Source organism: Pseudochaenichthys georgianus, chromosome 3, assembly GCF_902827115.2.
Source record: "Pseudochaenichthys georgianus chromosome 3, fPseGeo1.2, whole genome shotgun sequence".
Taxonomy (NCBI): Eukaryota; Metazoa; Chordata; class Actinopteri; order Perciformes; family Channichthyidae; genus Pseudochaenichthys; species Pseudochaenichthys georgianus.
In genome coordinates this window covers 47,671,569-47,692,190 of record NC_047505.1, presented here as the reverse complement: position 1 = coordinate 47,692,190, position 20,622 = coordinate 47,671,569, and the positions used below count along the sequence as shown (strand labels likewise).

Here is a 20,622-nt window from a genome sequence, read left to right as displayed (position 1 = left end):
TAATACATTGAAAAAAAATGAATTTGCACAATGTGTTTGACCGAAGATGGTGCTTTAGAGATAGTTTTTTGCATATAGTCCTATATATATACATTTTATATTCTCTGTGCTTATGTCTGACTACTTAGCATTTTATGGATGTCAGAAAGTCGTATTCACAGGCACACATTATTCTCCATTTGGTTAGCACTTTGTATAGGACTGTAAAGGGACTGCTCAACCGCATTTCCCTACACTAATGGTACAGGGAGATTAAGGGCACAGGATGCCCGTAGAGTCTGTATTAGTTCGCTGCATGATGGAATCATGACAAGTACTGCAGTAGTATTGTTTAATAATCTCTTTTTTTATATTCTGTTTTTCTCTTGGGTTTTAAAAATACCGTTGTGTTTTGTGTTGTTTTTATGCTTGTGCACTTTGTTACTGTCATCAATAAAGATGGTCAATATAATATGGATCAGTGATAAACAAAGGAACAACATCCTATACTTGCGAAGAAAATTAAAGTGGGTTATGTATGCCATTATGAGCCTACACGTTTTAAAAGCATGTGATTTCAGCAACCACATACCTGTGGTGAAAGAAGTATCCAGGACATGTTATTGAGACCAAGTAGCAATACCAAACTGTTAAACATATTCTTGCAAGTAGAGGTCCTGTATTCAAATATAAGTGAAAGTAGGTCCTACATACTAATCATTATCACAAAGTAATATACAGTATACAATGTATCTCTCTATATATAAGTATACTAAACTATGTATTGCCACACACTTAACATCTTATTTATGAGCTAATCCAGTTTTGATCAACATTTGAAAAATAAAAGTGGAGTAAAAAGTAAAACATTACCTAGTACAAGTTAGTGAATTGGAAGTATAAGGAAGCATTCAACTAAAAACACAATACAACTAAATGTTATTACAAAAAGAGAAAGTCAACATCTACTAAATACATTACAAATAATAATAATAAAGAATTATGAAAAAAATACAATGAATAGTATAAACAAATTGAATGAATACAAAAAATTATAATAATATGTAAAATAATAATAAGAGAGTGATGAGGGGCTGCCGGGCTGGCCAGCCTGAGGGATACGCCCCCAACACCTCCGAGGGGCGTGGACATTTTTACTTGAAATAATATTAATTAAATCATAATTAAAATAATCAAATAAATTAAAATGATAATGAAATCCAACAAAATAAAAATAATAATGTAATTCATAATACAATCATAAAAACTAACTTTAAGACATTTTATATGAAAATAAATGTTTCACTAAAACTACAAAAATGAAGTGATAAAAACAGGAATTAAATACATTACTTTTTAAAAAACAAAACTTGAAGAAATATTGCATTATTAAATGTATTGCAACAAAACAAATAACATTTAGAGTCAGTTGAGTAAGAAGGAATTATTATTATTATTTTTAGTTTACATTAATGTGTTATGCCTGCACCCTGCTGTTGCAAAGTGGGAGCAATGTTTTATATTGTGCATGTTCTATTAAAAGTGTAATAACATGTCCAAATAGCACATCTTGAAACTAGTGAATTGTTTATTACATTTCTCTGTGCATGCTATTTTTCAGAACATTTATAAGTTATACTTTTGAAAAGTAGTGGGGACAAAATTGGCCATTTCAAAAAGTGCTGAAAAGACGCGTTTGGTGAAAAGGCAACTTTTCATTTCATATACAGGACTTTCATTATGGTAGAACAAAACACATTCGTTTATAAAACTGCGCCATCTTGTGGACATGTATATGATCTTGTAAACAACATTTTTTACATGTCACATTTTCCCTTTAAAATCGGCGCCATTTCACTGATTTGAAATACTTTTTTTATATATTGTTGGACATGTTATGCACATACTGATAACAAAATACATATCTGATTCATAATCGGTTGCACAAAGCACATGCATGGGGACTGACAGCACACCATTTTGTCTTTATGCAGCATGGGAATTGTGATACAGGTTTATAAATACGTCAAATACATTAACAGCATCCTGCACACACCATAATAAGGCTTCACATATTGTATAAATGGATGCAAATCCGCCTGCAGGCTTTCAAAACACACTCGATGGGACTCGGACCCCGCTGCGAACACGTTGGAGGCGGAGCCTGAGACCGTCTGGTTCCGCTGCTCTGCGGTCGCGGTCGCCCGTAGGATCGTCTGATATGAGGAGAAATGTGAGAGCAAACACTCCGATGAGGAAGTGAAATGATAACATAACTGCGCCTGGACTAAAGCATTTGCCTATTTCTTCGCTCTCTGGATTGCAATGCCGCCGCTGCGAGTTTTCACCCTGCCGAGGCAGCAGTCCCTGCTGCTGCCTGCGGTCATCAACCCGTTCGTGCAAGACACCAAACTCTCCAAAGCAGCTATCATTAAAGTGAGTATGTGGTTTCAGATCAATGGTCATGTTAAGGCCAGATTTGGTAGAATATAGTCATCGCTTCACGGCTAACACACACATTGCTGTGTGAGATTACACACACACAGGCTGCTGTGCAACCAGGGCCTGTAATCTTCTCCAATGAGGCTTTGACAATCGGCTTGGAAAGCACAAACAATGAGAGCCGTTGTGTGCAGTGATGTGGATTCTGGACTCGTGCATAGGCTGTGACAAATGTAAACAGCCATAGGGTGGTGGTTAACCACCCTGGCAGCAGTCTTCTCTTATTATGGTATAGGCCTGTGATTTATTATGTGTGTATGCATGTGCCCCTCTCCATCCAGTGTGTCCTCCTGGGGATCTTCCTGGTCCCTATTCGCGCTGTCCTTGTGTCCCTGGTTCTGATGGTGACATGGCCAGTGGCTTTCATAATAACCTTCAACCATCCTGTGAAAGGAGCCGAACCAATGACAGGATGGAGACGGTAACTAGGACACAAACAGCATCGGACTGTAACACAGCTTCCCACAGAGCTACACACCTCACAGGCACCTTCACACGCACCAGGCTGGCATGATGATATATGGCCTTGTGCATATCAGACTCACTCAATCATCTAAAAACATATGAATTGCAAACCAGTAGAGCTGCCTTTGTGACATCAGTTTTGTTTACTTACACAATGTTTCTTTTTATTCACATAGTTACTAAAGTAAATTGAGCGTGGCCTAATGCGTGAACCTGTGCTATAGTGTCCGGCTTTACTTACTTGTGCTGTATCATGCAAACATGTTGTGTTTGCAAAGCAAATACATAGTCAAACCTTGCAGCCATTATTATAAATTACACTTCCCCCACTGATACCCCATTCCGACCAAACCGGTTTCAGGGCCAGTTCGGAGCATGTGATGTGATGTGAACCAGTTATTCCTGTTTACACTGCAGCAGGGCCGGTTCTTGGACCCGAATAACTAGTTCTTATTTGGCACCAAAAAACTGTAATCAAGAACCGAATACTTCAGGCTTACATTACGTTAGAGGGCCACTAACACTTACTTTTTTCTATAGCCTGTGAGCAGCCATGTTCAGTGCATTTCACTAAAGCAAGAGGTAGCAGAAGCATTGTGTTTGCTGGGTTCATAAACTGGACCGGAAACACAGCGCTGCAGCATATTCTCAAAATAATAGTTCCTGACGTGACTGGAAGAACGTGTAGCAGCTTGCATTATCATGTTTGAGTTGATCACATCTGCACCACAAGCAGTGCTCGGTTTCCCTCAGCTCTCAGGAAATAAAGAACCAGTGGTATTGGTGAGGCTTAATAAAAGCACCTGAAAGAGTAATTGATCTCTTTATGAACATAAACCACCATGGTTATTATTATTGGGTGGATTAATTAAACTGATCTCCACTATTTTTTAAGATGGTATCTGAATATATTCTTCTGTGTGGAGAATACCATAGTTCTGTATTGATAAATACATTTGTAAAATATTGCATTGGGTTAGTTGTAAGACTGTAGATGTGTACCTCTGAGTACTAAACAGGGTGGGAGATTTTAAACGTTTCACTTGTGTTGTATACACAGTGGGCTAACAGGGACATTCTTGTGGCCTTAGACTAAGGCTTTTTCTGTGATTATGACTAAACATGGTGTTGGTGGCGGAAACAAAAGAGAAGCTTATCTTCCTCACCTACTTATTGCTTAACTGTTACCATATTCCTCGGGGGGTGGGAGGTAAACACTGAAGCTTATGTTTTACGCTGAAAGGAAACTGTGACTAAATACTCAAATGTAACTATTTGAATCAGTATTTGTTTTTTGAATGATAACTTAGAAAGTTCAAATAATTGATGTTTTAATGGTTTGTTCCTTGAATCATATACGAGCCTGCACTGCTCTTTGTTGCTCTAAGCTTTCTGCATATATAAGTATTATAACTTAATCAGCTGATAGGACGTCAATGTGCTGTTAATGGGAAGCTTTACTCTGGAATCTGCATTGCGTTGAGCTTCCTACACCAATGAGCAGCTTTTAAAAGTCATGGGTTTGTATACTCTTGGAAAACGTTTTACAAGTTACAGTTCACCATTTGTCATTTTGTTTTATTTGTACTTAATATCCTTTCTCTAGATAATGAGGAAGTTACTGATAGATGCTAAGACTCTCAGAAAGAGAAGTACAAAGTGTTGCAACTCTTCCTGTTATTAAAACTCTTGTGCTCAGGCATCTTGTTAGCAAAGAGACTGACGTGTTGCCCCCTGTGACCCAGTAACCCTGGAAGTGATAATGATTAACACAGAAACTATGTAACACATGATCCCAGTGTGGAACAAAGTAGTGCCTTTCGCGCTACACATTTATCATTCCTTTAAGGTCAACTATTAAGCAAATCCACCTTTTCATGTCTCTTCTACATCAACATGTGTCCCCTCTTCTTCATGTCTCTCCTACATCAACATGTGTCCCCTCTTCTTCATGTCTCTTCTACATCAACATGTGTCCCCTCTTCTTCATGTCTCTCCTACATCAACATGTGTCCCCTCTTCTTCATGTCTCTTCTACATCAACATGTGTCCCCTCTTCTTCACGTCTCTTCTACATCAACATGTGTCCCCTCTTCTTCATGTCTCTCCTACATCAACATGTGTCCCCTCTTCTTCATGTCTCTTCTACATCAACATGTGTCCCCTCTTCTTCACGTCTCTTCTACATCAACATGTGTCCCCTCTTCTTCACGTCTCTTCTACATCAACATGTGTCCACTCATCTTCATGTCTCTTCTACATCAACATGTGTCCCCTCTTCTTCATGTCTCTTCTACATCAACATGTGTCCCCTCTTCTTCACGTCTCTTCTACATCAACATGTGTCCCCTCTTCTTCATGTCTCTCCTACATCAACATGTGTCCCCTCTTCTTCATGTCTCTTCTACATCAACATGTGTCCCCTCTTCTTCACGTCTCTTCTACATCAACATGTGTCCCCTCTTCTTCATGTCTCTTCTACATCAACATGTGTCCCCTCTTCTTCATGTCTCTTCTACATCAACATGTGTCCCCTCTTCTTCATGTCTCTCCTACATCAACATGTGTCCCCTCTTCTTCATGTCTCTTCTACATCAACATGTGTCCCCTCTTCTTCATGTCTCTTCTACATCAACATGTGTCCCCTCTTCTTCATGTCTCTTCTACATCAACATGTGTCCCCTCTTCTTCATGTCTCTTCTACATCAACATGTGTCCCCTCTTCTTCATGTCTCTTCTACATCAACATGTGTCCCCTCTTCTTCATGTCTCTCCTACATCAACATGTGTCCCCTCTTCTTCATGTCTCTTCTACATCAACATGTGTCCCCTCTTCTTCACGTCTCTTCTACATCAACATGTGTCCCCTCTTCTTCACGTCTCTTCTACATCAACATGTGTCCACTCATCTTCACGTCTCTTCTACATCAACATGTGTCCCCTCTTCTTCATGTCTCTTCTACATCAACATGTGTCCCCTCTTCTTCACGTCTCTTCTACATCAACATGTGTCCCCTCTTCTTCATGTCTCTCCTACATCAACATGTGTCCCCTCTTCTTCATGTCTCTTCTACATCAACATGTGTCCCCTCTTCTTCACGTCTCTTCTACATCAACATGTGTCCCCTCTTCTTCATGTCTCTTCTACATCAACATGTGTCCCCTCTTCTTCATGTCTCTTCTACATCAACATGTGTCCCCTCTTCTTCATGTCTCTCCTACATCAACATGTGTCCCCTCTTCTTCATGTCTCTTCTACATCAACATGTGTCCCCTCTTCTTCATGTCTCTTCTACATCAACATGTGTCCCCTCTTCTTCATGTCTCTTCTACATCAACATGTGTCCCCTCTTCTTCACGTCTCTTCTACATCAACATGTGTCCCCTCTTCTTCATGTCTCTTCTACATCAACATGTGTCCCCTCTTCTTCATGTCTCTTCTACATCAACATGTGTCCCCTCTTCTTCATGTCTCTTCTACATCAACATGTGTCCCCTCTTCTTCATGTCTCTCCTACATCAACATGTGTCCCCTCTTCTTCATGTCTCTTCTACATCAACATGTGTCCACTCTTCTTCATGTCTCCACTACATCAACATGTGTCCCCTCTTCTTCACGTCTCTTCTACATCAACATGTGTCCCCTCTTCTTCATGTCTCTCCTACATCAACATGTGTCCCCTCTTCTTCATGTCTCTTCTACATCAACATGTGTCCCCTCTTCTTCACGTCTCTTCTACATCAACATGTGTCCCCTCTTATTCATGTCTCCTCTACATTAACATGTGTCCCCTCTTCTTCACGTCTCTTCTACATCAACATGTGTCCCCTCTTCTTCATGTCTCTCCTACATCAACATGTGTCCCCTCTTCTTCATGTCTCTTCTACATCAACATGTGTCCACTCTTCTTCATGTCTCCACTACATCAACATGTGTCCCCTCTTCTTCATGTCTCTTCTACATCAACATGTGTTCCCCTCTTCTTCATGTCTCTTCTACATCAACATGTGTCCCCTCTTCTTCATGTCTCTTCTACATCAACATGTGTCCCCTCTTCTTCATGTCTCTTCTACATCAACATGTGTCCCCTCTTCTTCATGTCTCTCCTACATCAACATGTGTCCCCTCTTCTTCATGTCTCTTCTACATCAACATGTGTCCCCTCTTCTTCACGTCTCTTCTACATCAACATGTGTCCCCTCTTCTTCATGTCTCTTCTACATCAACATGTGTCCACTCATCTTCATGTCTCTTCTACATCAACATGTGTCCACTCTTCTTCATGTCTCTTCTACATCAACATGTGTCCCCTCTTCTTCACGTCTCTTCTACATCAACATGTGTCCCCTCTTCTTCATGTCTCTCCTACATCAACATGTGTCCCCTCTTCTTCATGTCTCTTCTACATCAACATGTGTCCCCCTCTTCTTCACGTCTCTTCTACATCAACATGTGTCCCCTCTTCTTCATGTCTCTCCTACATCAACATGTGTCCCCTCTTCTTCATGTCTCTTCTACATCAACATGTGTCCCCTCTTCTTCATGTCTCTTCTACATCAACATGTGTCCCCTCTTCTTCATGTCTCTTCTACATCAACATGTGTCCCCTCTTCTTCACGTCTCTTCTACATCAACATGTGTCCCCTCTTCTTCATGTCTCTTCTACATCAACATGTGTCCCCTCTTCTTCATGTCTCTTCTACATCAACATGTGTCCCCTCTTCTCCATGTCTCTTCTACATCAACATGTGTCCCCTCTTCTTCATGTCTCTTCTACATCAACATGTGTCCCCTCTTCTTCATGTCTCTCCTACATCAACATGTGTCCCCTCTTCTTCATGTCTCTTCTACATCAACATGTGTCCCCTCTGTGGAAAGAGATTCTGAAAGTTTCAGAAAAAAAGATTCTCTCTCTTTTTGATCCATTTCTATAGAAACCTGTCTGAAAATGAGCTGATCAGATTTTGCCACTTGATGTCATCACGATGTTTTGTCTTGTGTAACCATTAGCCAATCAGCACCAAGGTAACCCCCCCCCCCCCCCCCCCACCACCCACCACCTTATCACCTGAATCTCCTCCTAGAGCACCTTTGAGTTCTTTGTAACCAAATGTCTCTCAGAGGGGCGTGGGGAGGGGCTCCTTGTTTTCATCTAAAGTAACAGACAGAGAATCAGCACTTTGGAAACAGGGCTGAAACAGAGGGGATTATGGGTAATGCTGCAATGATATGTTTGGTGTTTGGAGCCAAACACTTCAGAGACATGTTTTGTATATGTCTGAGACCTGTAATATATTGATGAAAAACAGTATAACAGGGGACCTTTAAATTAAATAATAAAAAATGTTCTGTTCATCTCCAGGATCATGTGTCGGCGAGTGATGGCCGTCCTGGGGAGGGCATACTACTTCTGCATGGGCTTCAGAGTGGTGATCAAGGGCAGGCAGGTGGACAGCAGTGAGGCCCCCATCCTGGCTGTAGCCCCCCACTCCACCTTTTTCGATGGGATAGTGTGCATCGTTGCAGGCCTGCCCTCCACCGTCTCACGAGTGGAGAACCTGGCTACACCCATCTTTGGCAGTAAGATGATTATCATGTAGTACAGGAAAGGCTGGGTGTGAACCTTTAAATAAACAGTCTATGGTGTGAACTTGTGAAAATACGTGACAAATACAGAAGTGTGAAACCGCTTATAGACATCTGACTGCAGAAGGCTTTGTTACATATGCAATGCAACGTTCTTATATTGGATACCTTTCAGTTTAAAAATCCCATTGGAACATATCCTTGTCAATCAGATGTTATCTATTATTTACTTATGTGTTTTGTAAGGTGAGAATGCACTTGTTAAATATTACATCGATGTTTTTGAGAGTAGTGACACCTTGAATTGAATTGAATTGACACATAATAGTGAAAACATCAGTCGTTCACCATTTAATGGCTATTATGAGCTAATAAAGCCATGCCATTAACCAAGTTCTGGACATTTAACAATCAGAGAAGAATAGGACAAAAAAATAGTATTTTCCTCTGTTAAATGTGTTAAAGTGTGTGTGTGTGTGTGTTTTGCTCTCTCTGCAGGGTTCGTGCGCTGTCTTCAGCCGGTGCTTGTGTCCAGGAAGGACCCCGACTCCAGGAAGAATACAATCCAGGAAATCGAGAGCAGAGCCAAGTCTTTGGGACACTGGCCACAGGTCTGTGCCAACACAAAACATCCACTAATATTCATTTGGTATAATCATTTATTATAGCTGAAGAGACAACTCTAAGCTTGTCGTCCAAGAGCAGCACCACAGGATAACTGTTTCTTTTGAAACTGTACACGAGAGATAGACAAAGTAGATACAAATAAATACTGTTATTTCAAAAGCATCCTTTGAAATCTGCAGCAGCATTACATTGAAAACTTGATACAACTTGAAGATCTTAACATTAACTTATGCTGTGTTCCTCAGGTTCTGATTTTTCCAGAGGGAACCTGTACAAATCGCTCCTGTCTCATCACTTTCAAACAAGGTAAGATATACATGTACTGTAATGCCATGTAATCAACATATCATTGTTTTCTTTTGCATCCAAACACGTTACAAGAACATTTTGATCAGACTGAGTAAACAATACAATTCCTATCTGACCTTACTTGGTGAAACTTTGAAAGAACATCCATAACATTCATCTGTTTGCAACTTAAAACAAAAAAACAATTGTTCTAATAAATCATATTTCAATTACTTATAGACTATTCTTGCACTATTTCTATTATATTCAATTGTATTTGTATTTACTTGCACTATTTTATCTGTTTTATTGTGTTGCACTGTTGGAGGAGCCTGTGACCGAAGATTTTCATTGACATAACTGCACTGTAGCAAATGACAATAAAAGCCTTGAATCTTCAATAAAACAAACTAGATCCTTTTGTAGCCTTTAGCACATGTAGCATTTTAGCTTGAATTGCACTACCCTGAGCCGACTAACAGAAATGACACTTGCTACTACACTGCTCCATTCATTCACGATACAATGTGGTTTGTGTATTGACTGATACCCATACAACTGTGGTTGTGACTGCGATTCAGCTTCCATCGAGTCATAATGAGAAGCCTCCATTAATTCATCCACACCGTGTGTTCCCCACCTGCAGGTGCCTTTATCCCAGGGGTCCCTGTGCAGCCTGTGGTTATGAGATATCCCAACAAACTGGTACGTGATTGTTAAACAGCGATTATATATTCAACCTTAGATTTTCCGAGCCAAGTTCATAGCAATAATGTAATCATTTGCAAAGAGGGTAGTTGGAAGATAATTATATAAAGGCGGAGCCACAGAGAAAATGCTTCCTGTTGGGGTGCAGTTCACACACTCACAGTATTAATAGTCAGTTTATGTCCATTCAAGCAATTGTACATGGATTGTAAGCAGTTGAATTTGCACATATTTGAGGTAACTTTGTTGACATAATGTTTACCTCCACTATATGCTCAGCTGTTCCACACAACATCATGTATACCATTGTTTTTCAGTGTAAATGTTTAATGAAGCTTTATGTATGTTTCCCTGCAGGACACAGTGTCTTGGACTTGGCAGGGTTTCAGCTCGTGAGTGTGCTTTCTACAGTTTCTCATGTTTCACCTATAGTATGCATGTTTCCTGAAAGTGGTGCATGCCAGTACTCTAGACAAAACACACAATTCTAACTCGGTAACAAACACTATTGCTTTGTATTGCCACCACTGTAACCAACTGTCCTGCTTGTGTCATGCAGGAAGACGCTGCTGCTGCTCACTCTGAGCCAGCTGTACACTACAGTAGAGATAGAGGTAACAAACATTGCATCCTAATATACATCTAATTTTGTATAAGTATAAACTACATGCTCTTTTGGGTCGTTTTTAATATTGTAAAAATCTGTAAATGAAGAATGATATTATGTAATATTTTAGTCTTGCTATTTACTGGTAGAATCAGGTTATCTCTGTCATTGAATTTACTATACAAGTATGTGATCTTAATCTCTATGATGTGACTTATATACTACATCAAAGTAAGCACAATGTGTTTTTAGATTTGGCTTTCATTCAAAGGTTTAGGAGTTTTCTGCTCGACCTTCCCTGTGACCTTTTTTGTCTGTTCGTTCTTTTTTTTAAGTTCCTGCCGACACATATCCCCACAGAGGAGGAAAAGAAATGCCCTCCTCTGTTTGCTAGCAGAGTGCGAGACAAAATGGCCCAGTAAGTGTTATTTGGTCTGAAATGCGAATTCCACTGTGTGTTGCTCAAGCACAAAATATAAGACTGTGTGACCTTTACAACACTTTCCCCCCCCTTGCCTACATGCTGTTTCAAACTAGGAAGAAGCATCTTATGAAGGATAACAAACGGGAATTTAAAAGCACCAGCTTTAGTGTGGTTTAAAAAGAGCTCAGGGTTGCAGTCGTTGATCAAATATGAATGCACTAAATGGTTGGGGACTTCTAAACAACCTCTTCTCTGAATTTCTACCATTATTTTTCCTCTTATCTACTTCATGACTGATGACTGACGTGAGGGCTAGATTATTTTAGTTTTAAGGTATCTGGTCACTGTTAGGTGTAGCTTGTTTTATCACCTGAGGCTCCTGTCCAAAATTAAACCGGTTTTATCCTTTTTAGACTTTGAGCGTGTGATTTATGCCATTTGTTTCTACGCGTCTAGATGACTGTAATGCACTTTATGCCGGCCTAAACAAGACCTCGCTGGCACGCCTGCAGCTTGTACAAAACGCTGCGGCTCGGCTGCTTACAGGAACACGCAAGCATGAGCTTCCCTCCACTGGATTCCTGTCCATTTTAGAGTTCATTTTAAGATTGTATTGTTTGTTTTTAAATCGCTTAATGGGCTGGCCCCTCAGTACATCTCCGACCTCCTAAAGGTGTACACCCCCTCAAGGGCTTTGAGGTCGGCTGATCAGCTGCTGCTGGTAGTCCCTAAAACCAAGAAAAAGACCAGGGGAGACCGAGCCTTCTCAGCGGTAGCCCCCAGGCTCTGGAACGACCTGCCCCCCCCCCCCATGTCAAATTGTCGCTCACCCTCCAAACTTTTAAGGCAAGGCAAGGCAAGTCAAGTCAAGTCATTAAAAAGAAAAGCTAATAAAATAAACACTAAAAGAAAAAATACATGGATAAAAGTTACAGTGCAGTCTAAGATATGAATAGTTCAATTAAAAGCAGCGAAAAAAAGAAAAGTCTTCAGCCTGGATTTAAAAGTAGTCAGAGTTGCAGCGGACCTGCAGGTTTCTGGGAGTTTGTTCCAGATGTTTGGAGCATAATAACTGAACGCTGCTTTCCCCATGTTTAGTTCTGACTCTGGGGACAGAAAGCTGACCAGTCCCTGAAGACCTGAGAGATCTGGATGGTTCATAGTTTAGCAGCAGGTCAGAAATGTATTTTGGGCCTAAACCATTCAGTGCTTTATAAACCAGCAGCAGTATTTTGAAATCTATTCTTTGACACACAGGAAGCCAGTGTAAAGACTTCAGAACAGGAGTGGTGTGATCCACTTTCTTAGTGTTAGTGAGGACTCGAGCAGCGGCGTTCTGAATCAGCTGCAGCTTCCTAATAGATTTTTTAGTGAGACCTGTAAAGACACCATTGCAGTAGTCCAGTCTACTGAAGATAAAAGCATGGACAAGTTTTTCCAAATCCTGCTGTGACATTAGTCTTTTAATCCTAGATATGTTCTTTAGGTGAGAGTAGGCTGATTTAGTAACTGTTTTAATGTGACTGTTGAAACTCAGGTCAGAGTCCATGACTACACCTAGATTTCTGGCTTTATCTGTTGGTTTGAACATTGCAGACTGAAGCTCAGCGCTAACTTTTATACGTTTTGCCTTGGCTCCAAAAACCATTACCTCAGTTTTATCTTTGTTTAATTGGAGAAAGTTCTGACACATCCAGTCATTGATTTGTTCAATGGACTTACTCAGTGTTTGAATTGGAGCATAGTCTCCTGGTGAAATTGTTACGTAAATGTGTGTGTCATCCGCATAGCTATGGTAACTTATTTTGTTGTTCTTCATTATCTGAGCCAGTGGTAGCATGTAGACGTTAAAGAGAAGAGGCCCCAAGATGGAGCCTTGAGGTACCCCACATGTCATATTTGTCAACTCAGATGTGTATTTACCTATAGAAACAAAGTTGTTTCTGTCCTTTAAGTAGGATTCAAACCAATTTAGAACTGTTTCCGAAAGTCCCACCCAGTTCTCCAGTCGGTCTAGTAATATGCTGTGGTCAACAGTGTCAAACGTAGCACTGAGATCTAATAATACTAACACTGAAGTTCTACCACTGTCTGTGTTTAAGTGGATGTCATTAAAGACCTTTACAAGAGCAGTCTCAGTGCTGTGGTTTAGACGAAAGCCTGACTGGGACACATCAAAACAGTTATTTAAATGCAGGCAATTACTCAACTGTTGAAAAACAACTTTTTCAATGATTTTAATGGAAGGTTTGATATGGGCCTGTAATTGTTCATTACTGAAGCATCTAGATTATTCTTTTTTAAGAGCGGTTTAATGACTGCAGTTTTCAGGGCCTGTGGAAAAACACCTGAGTGAAGAGACTTGTTTACTATATGAAGTAGTTCTGAGGCCATGCAACGAAAAACATCTTTGAAAAATCCTCTTGGAATAATATCAAGGCAGCAGGAGGAGGAATTCAGAAGTTGTATAATGTCCTCTAGGTTTTTATCATTAATCTGATGGAATTGTGTCATGATATCTGAATTGATGTTAAGTGGACACAGAGACAACACATTTGCTGTTCCTGATGCAGAGGCACTGACTGCTTGTCTGATTTTCTGAATGTTGTCAGTGAAAAAGGAGGCAAAATCATTGCACGCCCTGGTGGATAGAAATTCAGAGGCTACTGACACTGGAGGGTTAGTTAGTCTGTCGACGGTAGCAAACAAGGCACGTGCGTTGTTTTTGTTTTTGGTAATGATGTCAGAGAAGAACGATTGTCGTGCATTTTACAATTCCAAATTATAAAGGCCTCTTTATAGATTTCTCTCTTTATAGATTTTAAAGTGAACCTGGAGATTTGTTTTTCGCCACCTGCGTTCAGATTTTCGACATTCTCTTTTTTCTGCTCTCACGGTCATGGCCTTTCTCCATGGAGATATTTTCTTCCCAGTCACTTCCTTTACCTTAATTGGAGCAATGGCATCTATAACATTTTTAATTTTTGAATTAAAATGATCTACTAGCTCATTTACTGAGATGTTAGCAGGGGCAAGTGTGGAAGAAAAATTCTGAGTAAATATTTCCCTAGTATTTTCAGTTAAATATTGCTTTGTGGTTATCTCTTTTTGAAAAAAATTGTGAACAGAAATAGAGCTCTCAAAGAAAACACAGGAATGGTCAGAGAGTGCAACATCAGTCACCACAACCTCAGAGATATTCAGACCCTTTGAGATAATTAAGTCCAGAGTGTGCCCCTTATTGTGCGTGGGCTCCGTCACATGCTGAGTCAGTCCATAGTTATCAAGAACACAAAACAGTTCTTTAGCCCCTCTGTCCTGGGGGTTGTCAACGTGGATGTTAAAATCACCAACAATGACTAGACGGTCAAAGTCAATACACACTATAGACAGCAGTTCAGTAAAGTCATCAAAAAAGCTTGCACAGTATTTGGGTGGTCTATAGATATTTAGGAACAGAGCTCGAGAGGAGCATTTCAGCTGAAGGGCCACATATTCAAAAGAAGCAAAGTTCCCATAAGATGTCTTCCTGCATTGAAGGGAATAATTGAACAAAATAGCAACTCCACCCCCTTTCTTACGCATTATTTCCTGACTCATAAAACTAAAGTTGGGAGGGGTTGATTCGATAAGAACAGCTGCACTGTTATTTTGTTCAATCCAAGTTTCTGTTAAAAACATAAAATCGAGATTGTGCTCAGTGATGAAATCATTGATTAAAAATGTTTTTCCTGCCAAAGACCTGACATTTATTAAAGCTAGTTTAAGTTCGTTAAACACACTATCAGTCAGGTTTTTTGTGACAAGCTGTGGCTGACATGGAACCACTGCTAAATTAGATAAACTCACACTCACACTTCATAGAGGAAGTTTGAGCGCTTCCTGTATCTAAGATGATTCTCCGCTCTTAATCTATTACCTATCAACACAGATATCGGCAAAGCTACAGGCAGGCAGGGCCCCGGCATGTCCTGGAAAGAGTTGAGAGTGCCATACGCCCTTGAGCCTGGACCCAGCACATATCAGTTTGCAGCGTTTTGTACACACACATCCCTTTCAGGCTTTGAAGGGGAGGGAGGACCCACCACCCTGCTCCTCTCATCATAGGAGGGCAGGGTGAGGGCTACACTGTAGAAAGGGGGGTTTGGAAATCTGCTTCCATCTTCCTTGTATTATTTTGGTTTGGATGATTGTGGTAGGCATGGTGATGAAGCCGGGGGAGATGGTGCCGTCTGAAGACCCACCTCTTTTCCCTCGCTTTCGAGTCAGTTTGAGCTGTTTTATCGATTTGTATGCTTTTATTGTCTGTCCATAGTCTTGGTGTACCTTTTTTTTAATCTATTCTTATATTTGGCTTTTATCGATTTTTACGTGTGCCTTTTATCTATTAGTGTAATATTATATTTGATATAATGTTATGTTATGTTTGCTGTGAAGCACTTCGGTAAATGTGCTATATAAATAGACTGGATTGGATTGTAAATGTGTCTGTAATATACATATCATTTCTCCACTTCTAGATGCCTTAGTAAGATAATGTAAATACTTTCTGTTTAGTGTCTGGGCTTCAGCTATAGCTTCATAGGAGTGTTTCATTTCATGTCTTTTGATTGTACTTGTATTTTGAGCTGTTTCTGACTAAATTCATTGAATAAATGGAAGAAAATCTAAAGCAAGAGATACACAAACTGATATATGTTTATAAAAGAAATGCAGAACATTATCAAGTAAGTGGTGGAGTTTTAATATGATGGCCACCTTTTGAATTTGACTAATATAAGTGTACAATGAGTTATTGCATTCCTCTTATCTGTTAGTTTACAGCTCTTTACAAGCATCACAAACATTACGCTGACCACCGTCTGCTTTCAGGGCTCTGGGAGTTCCAGTGACCGACCACACGTATGAAGACTGCCGCCTGATGATCTCAGCCGGTGAGCTAACGCTGCCCATGGAGGCCGGCCTGGTTGAGTTCACCAAAATTAGCCGTAAACTCAAGTAAGTAAGAACATCTCACTTAAGTGGGCATCGCCAGACAGGGACAAAAACAATTTGTTTTGAGCATGTGATTGAACCGTGTAACTGGAGAGCAATTATATAAAAGGCAAAACATGACCTACATAACAACCTCCTCTCTGTGCCCTGCTCCCTCAGCCTGAAGTGGGACAACGTGAAGAAGGAGCTGGAGGGCTTTGCGTCCATGGCCACTTCTTGTAAAGGAGGACGGATAAACATCGAGGAGTTTTCCTCCTTCCTGAAGCTACCTGTCAGCCCGGCCCTCGAGGAGCTGTTCGCACTGTTTGACAGGGTGAGAGACAAGTCAGATGTTTAGTTTTTATTTAACCAGAGCCACCCTAAATAGTACCATAAAGATGACACAATATTAACTTCCCTTTTGTTGAAAGCCAGGATGTTGGAATAAGTCTTGCTACAGTAAAATGACACACCCTGCAGGAAACACGCAATAAATATACTGGTTGACAGCTTAATGGGCAACAAGCTTAATATTAATTTACAGAATAAAATGCATTACATCACTGAATATCCTGTGTACAGATGAGGGTAGCATTGAAAGGTGTGGGTTCAGGATTTAGTCAGCCTGACAGAGGAAACTATGATCACATGTTGGCCTCTTTCACTGGAATGACTACAAGAGGTTTCAATGAAAAGCATAAAAGCAGACTCTAACCTCCAGTTTGATGATCCCTTCCCCCCCAGACAATCTATGCCTCATCATTTTCCAGTAACAGAGATTTACACATTCAATTCCAGATACTCCCTTAAACCCCCCATTACCTTTCCAATACTCCCTTAAACCCTTTCTTCTAAACTGTTGATGCTTGACAAAAGTTTATTTTTATGACTAGACCATTAAGGATATAAAGACATCCATCATCATAGTATGCTGCTACCGCTTCAAGTCTTTTTTATTGCCGTCTCTTTGACCCTGTCTAGAACGGAGATGGCACCATAGACTTCAGAGAGTACGTTATCGGCGTGACCATCTTATGTCGACCAGCCAACACCGAAGATGTGCTACGCATGGCTTTTAAGGTATGGAAGATCTATTGTGATATTACAGTGCTACGACGAGGGACCGGAGAAATAGCAGTCATGTAGTGTGAACATCACAGAATACAAACACACAGTAAATCAGGTCGCCCAAGGTAGTCCTCCATCGCACTGTGAAAACTGAATTCTTCAGAAATGCTCCACATTGATTATGCTGATTCAACGGCATCAAACATTTTCTGCTAATATTTATTTGACGTGATTTTATGACTCTATCCTTGGAAAAAGTTATATGACCATGTAAAGCAGACCTTTCTGTAAACGAAATCTGTCACAAAAGTCTAGAGTATAAAGGATTTTTACTTTTTGTACTCCACATCAATGATAATAATATAAGCAGAAATCTAAATTGCTCTGACTTTATTGGCGCACAGCAGCCAGACAGTATTGTAGGAGGAACAGAGGCAGCATTCAGAGAGGCTTGGGTAATGTCAATGCTAACAACGTGTGTCTGTTGTGGAGAGCACGGAGTCATTCGGCTCACCACAAGTTCAAATGCGGTTTGGACCAACTGGTGTTTATGTAAAATACTAAACTAAACCCACGCTTTTATCCAACGCGACACATTCAGAACAGCAGGAATCCTGCAAGTACATTGGCTTCAAATAAGCCTCACCATGCGAAGTGCTACATACTGAAACCTACAGTTTAATGTAGCACATACACTTATTTCACACAATTTGAATAACATTTAAAATTCAAATACTTTTTTCACGCAGCTGTTTGATACGGACGAGGATGAGAGAATCACCCGGGAGGAGTTCACTGCTCTGCTGCGCTCAGCTCTGGGTGTGTCCAACATAAACATGGCCAAACTCTTCAAGGAGATTGATGCTGACGGCTCCGGTTTCATCTCCTTCAGTGAGTAGACTTGGTCTTTTATCCTCCTTGTGTATTTTAATATGGGCAGTAAATACATTATCATTGACACACCTTATTGTAAGCTACATCCTTATGCTGTCCTCTGTGTCTGTGACTCCTAAGATGAATTTCAAAGCTTTGCCATGAGCCACCCGGAGTACGCCAAGCTCTTCACCACTTACCTGGAGCTTCAGAGATATCAAGCAATGCAGGAGGCGAATCCAGGCGAGCTGGAGTTGTCCGGTCAGATGTCAGATATACAGGAAGAGAGCACCTCTGACAAAAAAGATGACTGAGACTCTCCTTGACTGCACTGAGAGACAAAACACTATCCACTGCACTGAGAAAAAAAACAAGCAAAATCTGCCCTCTGACTTTTAGCACACTCATGTCATTCGCCACAGCAGAGCCATATCATATAATAGGTCATGTGCTTGCCTTTTTATAGATGGTTTAGAGTGCTTCTATTTTCAATTTTAGTGCCTTCTAGAGATTTCAAAGAATCACTTCCCCGAGTCACTGCACAAAAATGTCGTATTGCAGACTTATCATCCTTAAAGTGTTATGTGTGGTTATCTGTATATCAGGAAAAAAACGAATGAAAATCTAGTTCTAGGATAATAATAAAAAAAAAAGTCCATGTTGGCACGGATCAGTGTTCTAACTTTTTAAACCCTGCAATCCTCTAGCGTTATTGAAAGTGTTTTATGATATATTTAACTGTCTCACCCTGTTTTTGACTTAGATACACCTTTCTTTGTAGCCTGGGCTTACCGTTGCTTGGACATAGATGAATATAGCGTTGTGTACCTTCTCCTTTGTCTTTGTGATCCTCTGTATAAGAGTAAGAAATATTGCCAAAACAACACCTTTTGAAATATAAGCAAAGAGTCCTTGTTCCTCTGTGTTGCAGTATAATTAGTGTACAGTAAGCTTTATTAAGATCTTTGCAATCTGGCAACCCGCAGATGTTCCGTATTAAAGCTATGTCTAGGAAGAGCATACATGCTGTGCATTACACTTTTTTCCAGTGCTCAGGGACACGGACCTTGTTTAATTAGCCAGAGGTTTGCTTTGCATGTGTATCTATTTGCATTTCTACTGAAGACTGTCGTTGCTGAGACAGCAGCACGTCGACGCAGCTTTAAGTGAACTAAAGCCAACCAACAACTGAAAATAGGGCAATTTGTGAGCAAAAAGGAAACCGTGCTTCTCCACAACAGCATATCCCAGCGGGGTGTGCTTTCAGATTAACTAGCGGCACTGTTATTTATTTAGCACGGTGCGTTGCAATTATGTGATTTCTTTTTTGTTAACACAGCAAAGTTTGCTTTTTAAATAAAACAAGAATGCAATTTTAATATTGCCTCGGTTTTTATGTTTACAACACGGGGAACTTATAATGACTTCTGTAGGCTTTGCTTATAATGAGGCTGTTTTTAGTTCTCTAAACCACCACCAGGTGCCAGTAGTGACCTGCAACAATTAATATGTTGTTGTTCTGCTTGTGAGCGCCTCTTTGAGTTTTAACCCTTTGTCCTTTTGGCCTGTTCTTTAAATTAATGGTGGAGCTAAACAATAAAGGAAGTTGGGTTTGGAATGCACCATGTATTAGTAAGGGTTAAATATTCTACAAGTGTGCGTGGAAATGTTACATTAATCATGAAAAACAATTACTTACTGAAAAAAAAAATGCATCTTTATTTTTTTTCCAGTAAGTTCATATATCAAGAAATATATTTAAAATTGGGGTTTAATTCAAATAAACCTCAGCGATATCTTTACAAAAGTAATTTGCTCTGACTGTTGTGCTATATGTTCTACTGTTTCACACCATTGCATTTGTTCATTTCACCTTTCTGGGCTCCTTTCTGTTTTCATTGCAGCTGAGGAAATAGACTGATTCTTGAAATGGTGCAGTATGTGTGTGAAAACATTTTATCTTTAAAGAAACATCTAATGGCTATAATGAATGATATTTGAAAAACAATGTACTGTGATGTGTTTAAGATTATGCAAGTTTAACTTTGTTTTCAAATACTAAAAGGCATGTCATCACAAATCACATGTAAATAAGTGTACAAAGAATAAACATTTTCATCTGATGGCACTTCTTTTTGAAACATGAGTCGGTAAAACATACATTTTTTTCCATCACTTTTTTTAATGCATATTCAAGCCCAACTGCTTCTAGGAGAGTCTGTAAGGAGGCCATGATGCTAATATATGCTGTTCTAAATACAAGTAACGTGAACGTGCTCTCACACAAAAAGAGAAGCAATGCAATCGCTCCACAGAGGAGGCTGAAATGAATGATGGAGAGTGGGTCGCTTCATTAAAAGCCCGCTGTTAGACAAACTGTGATTACCAGCTGTGATTTCCACCTTCAATTTGTTTTAACCTTTTCAAACGTACAGAGGCTCATTTCATTTTAATCAAAATTGATGAGATGGCATGGAATCAATTAATTGACATTGTTGCTGCGCTTACAACAGTGTGACT

The 20,622-nt window shown here is 40.0% G+C and overlaps 1 protein-coding gene across 1 annotated transcript; it reads left to right on the top strand.

Moving 5' to 3' along the window:
• The first annotated feature begins 2,117 nt into the window (after nt 1–2,117).
• lpcat2 (lysophosphatidylcholine acyltransferase 2) lies at nt 2,118–20,225 on the top strand. The gene is made up of 14 exons (XM_034077141.2): nt 2,118–2,415; nt 2,763–2,902; nt 8,310–8,527; nt 9,032–9,144; nt 9,406–9,466; nt 10,095–10,153; nt 10,514–10,548; nt 10,716–10,770; nt 11,099–11,181; nt 16,060–16,185; nt 16,342–16,495; nt 17,143–17,241; nt 17,979–18,120; nt 18,244–20,225. The coding sequence occupies exons 1-14, from the start codon at nt 2,305–2,307 to the stop codon at nt 18,414–18,416; spliced, it is 1,569 nt and encodes a 522-aa protein (XP_033933032.1). The 5' UTR covers nt 2,118–2,304; the 3' UTR covers nt 18,417–20,225.
• The last annotated feature ends 397 nt before the right edge of the window (nt 20,226–20,622 follow it).

Bases quoted from the DNA above. Each gene is read 5' to 3' on its own strand.
- lpcat2 (XM_034077141.2), top strand. From the start codon at position 2,305: ATGCCGCCGCTGCGAGTTTTCACCCTGCCGAGGCAGCAGTCCCTGCTG. The intron at 2,416-2,762 runs GTGAGTATGTGG...CTCTCCATCCAG, and splicing joins CCAAAGCAGCTATCATTAAA to TGTGTCCTCCTGGGGATCTT. The intron at 17,242-17,978 runs GTATGGAAGATC...TTTTTCACGCAG, and splicing joins TGCTACGCATGGCTTTTAAG to CTGTTTGATACGGACGAGGA.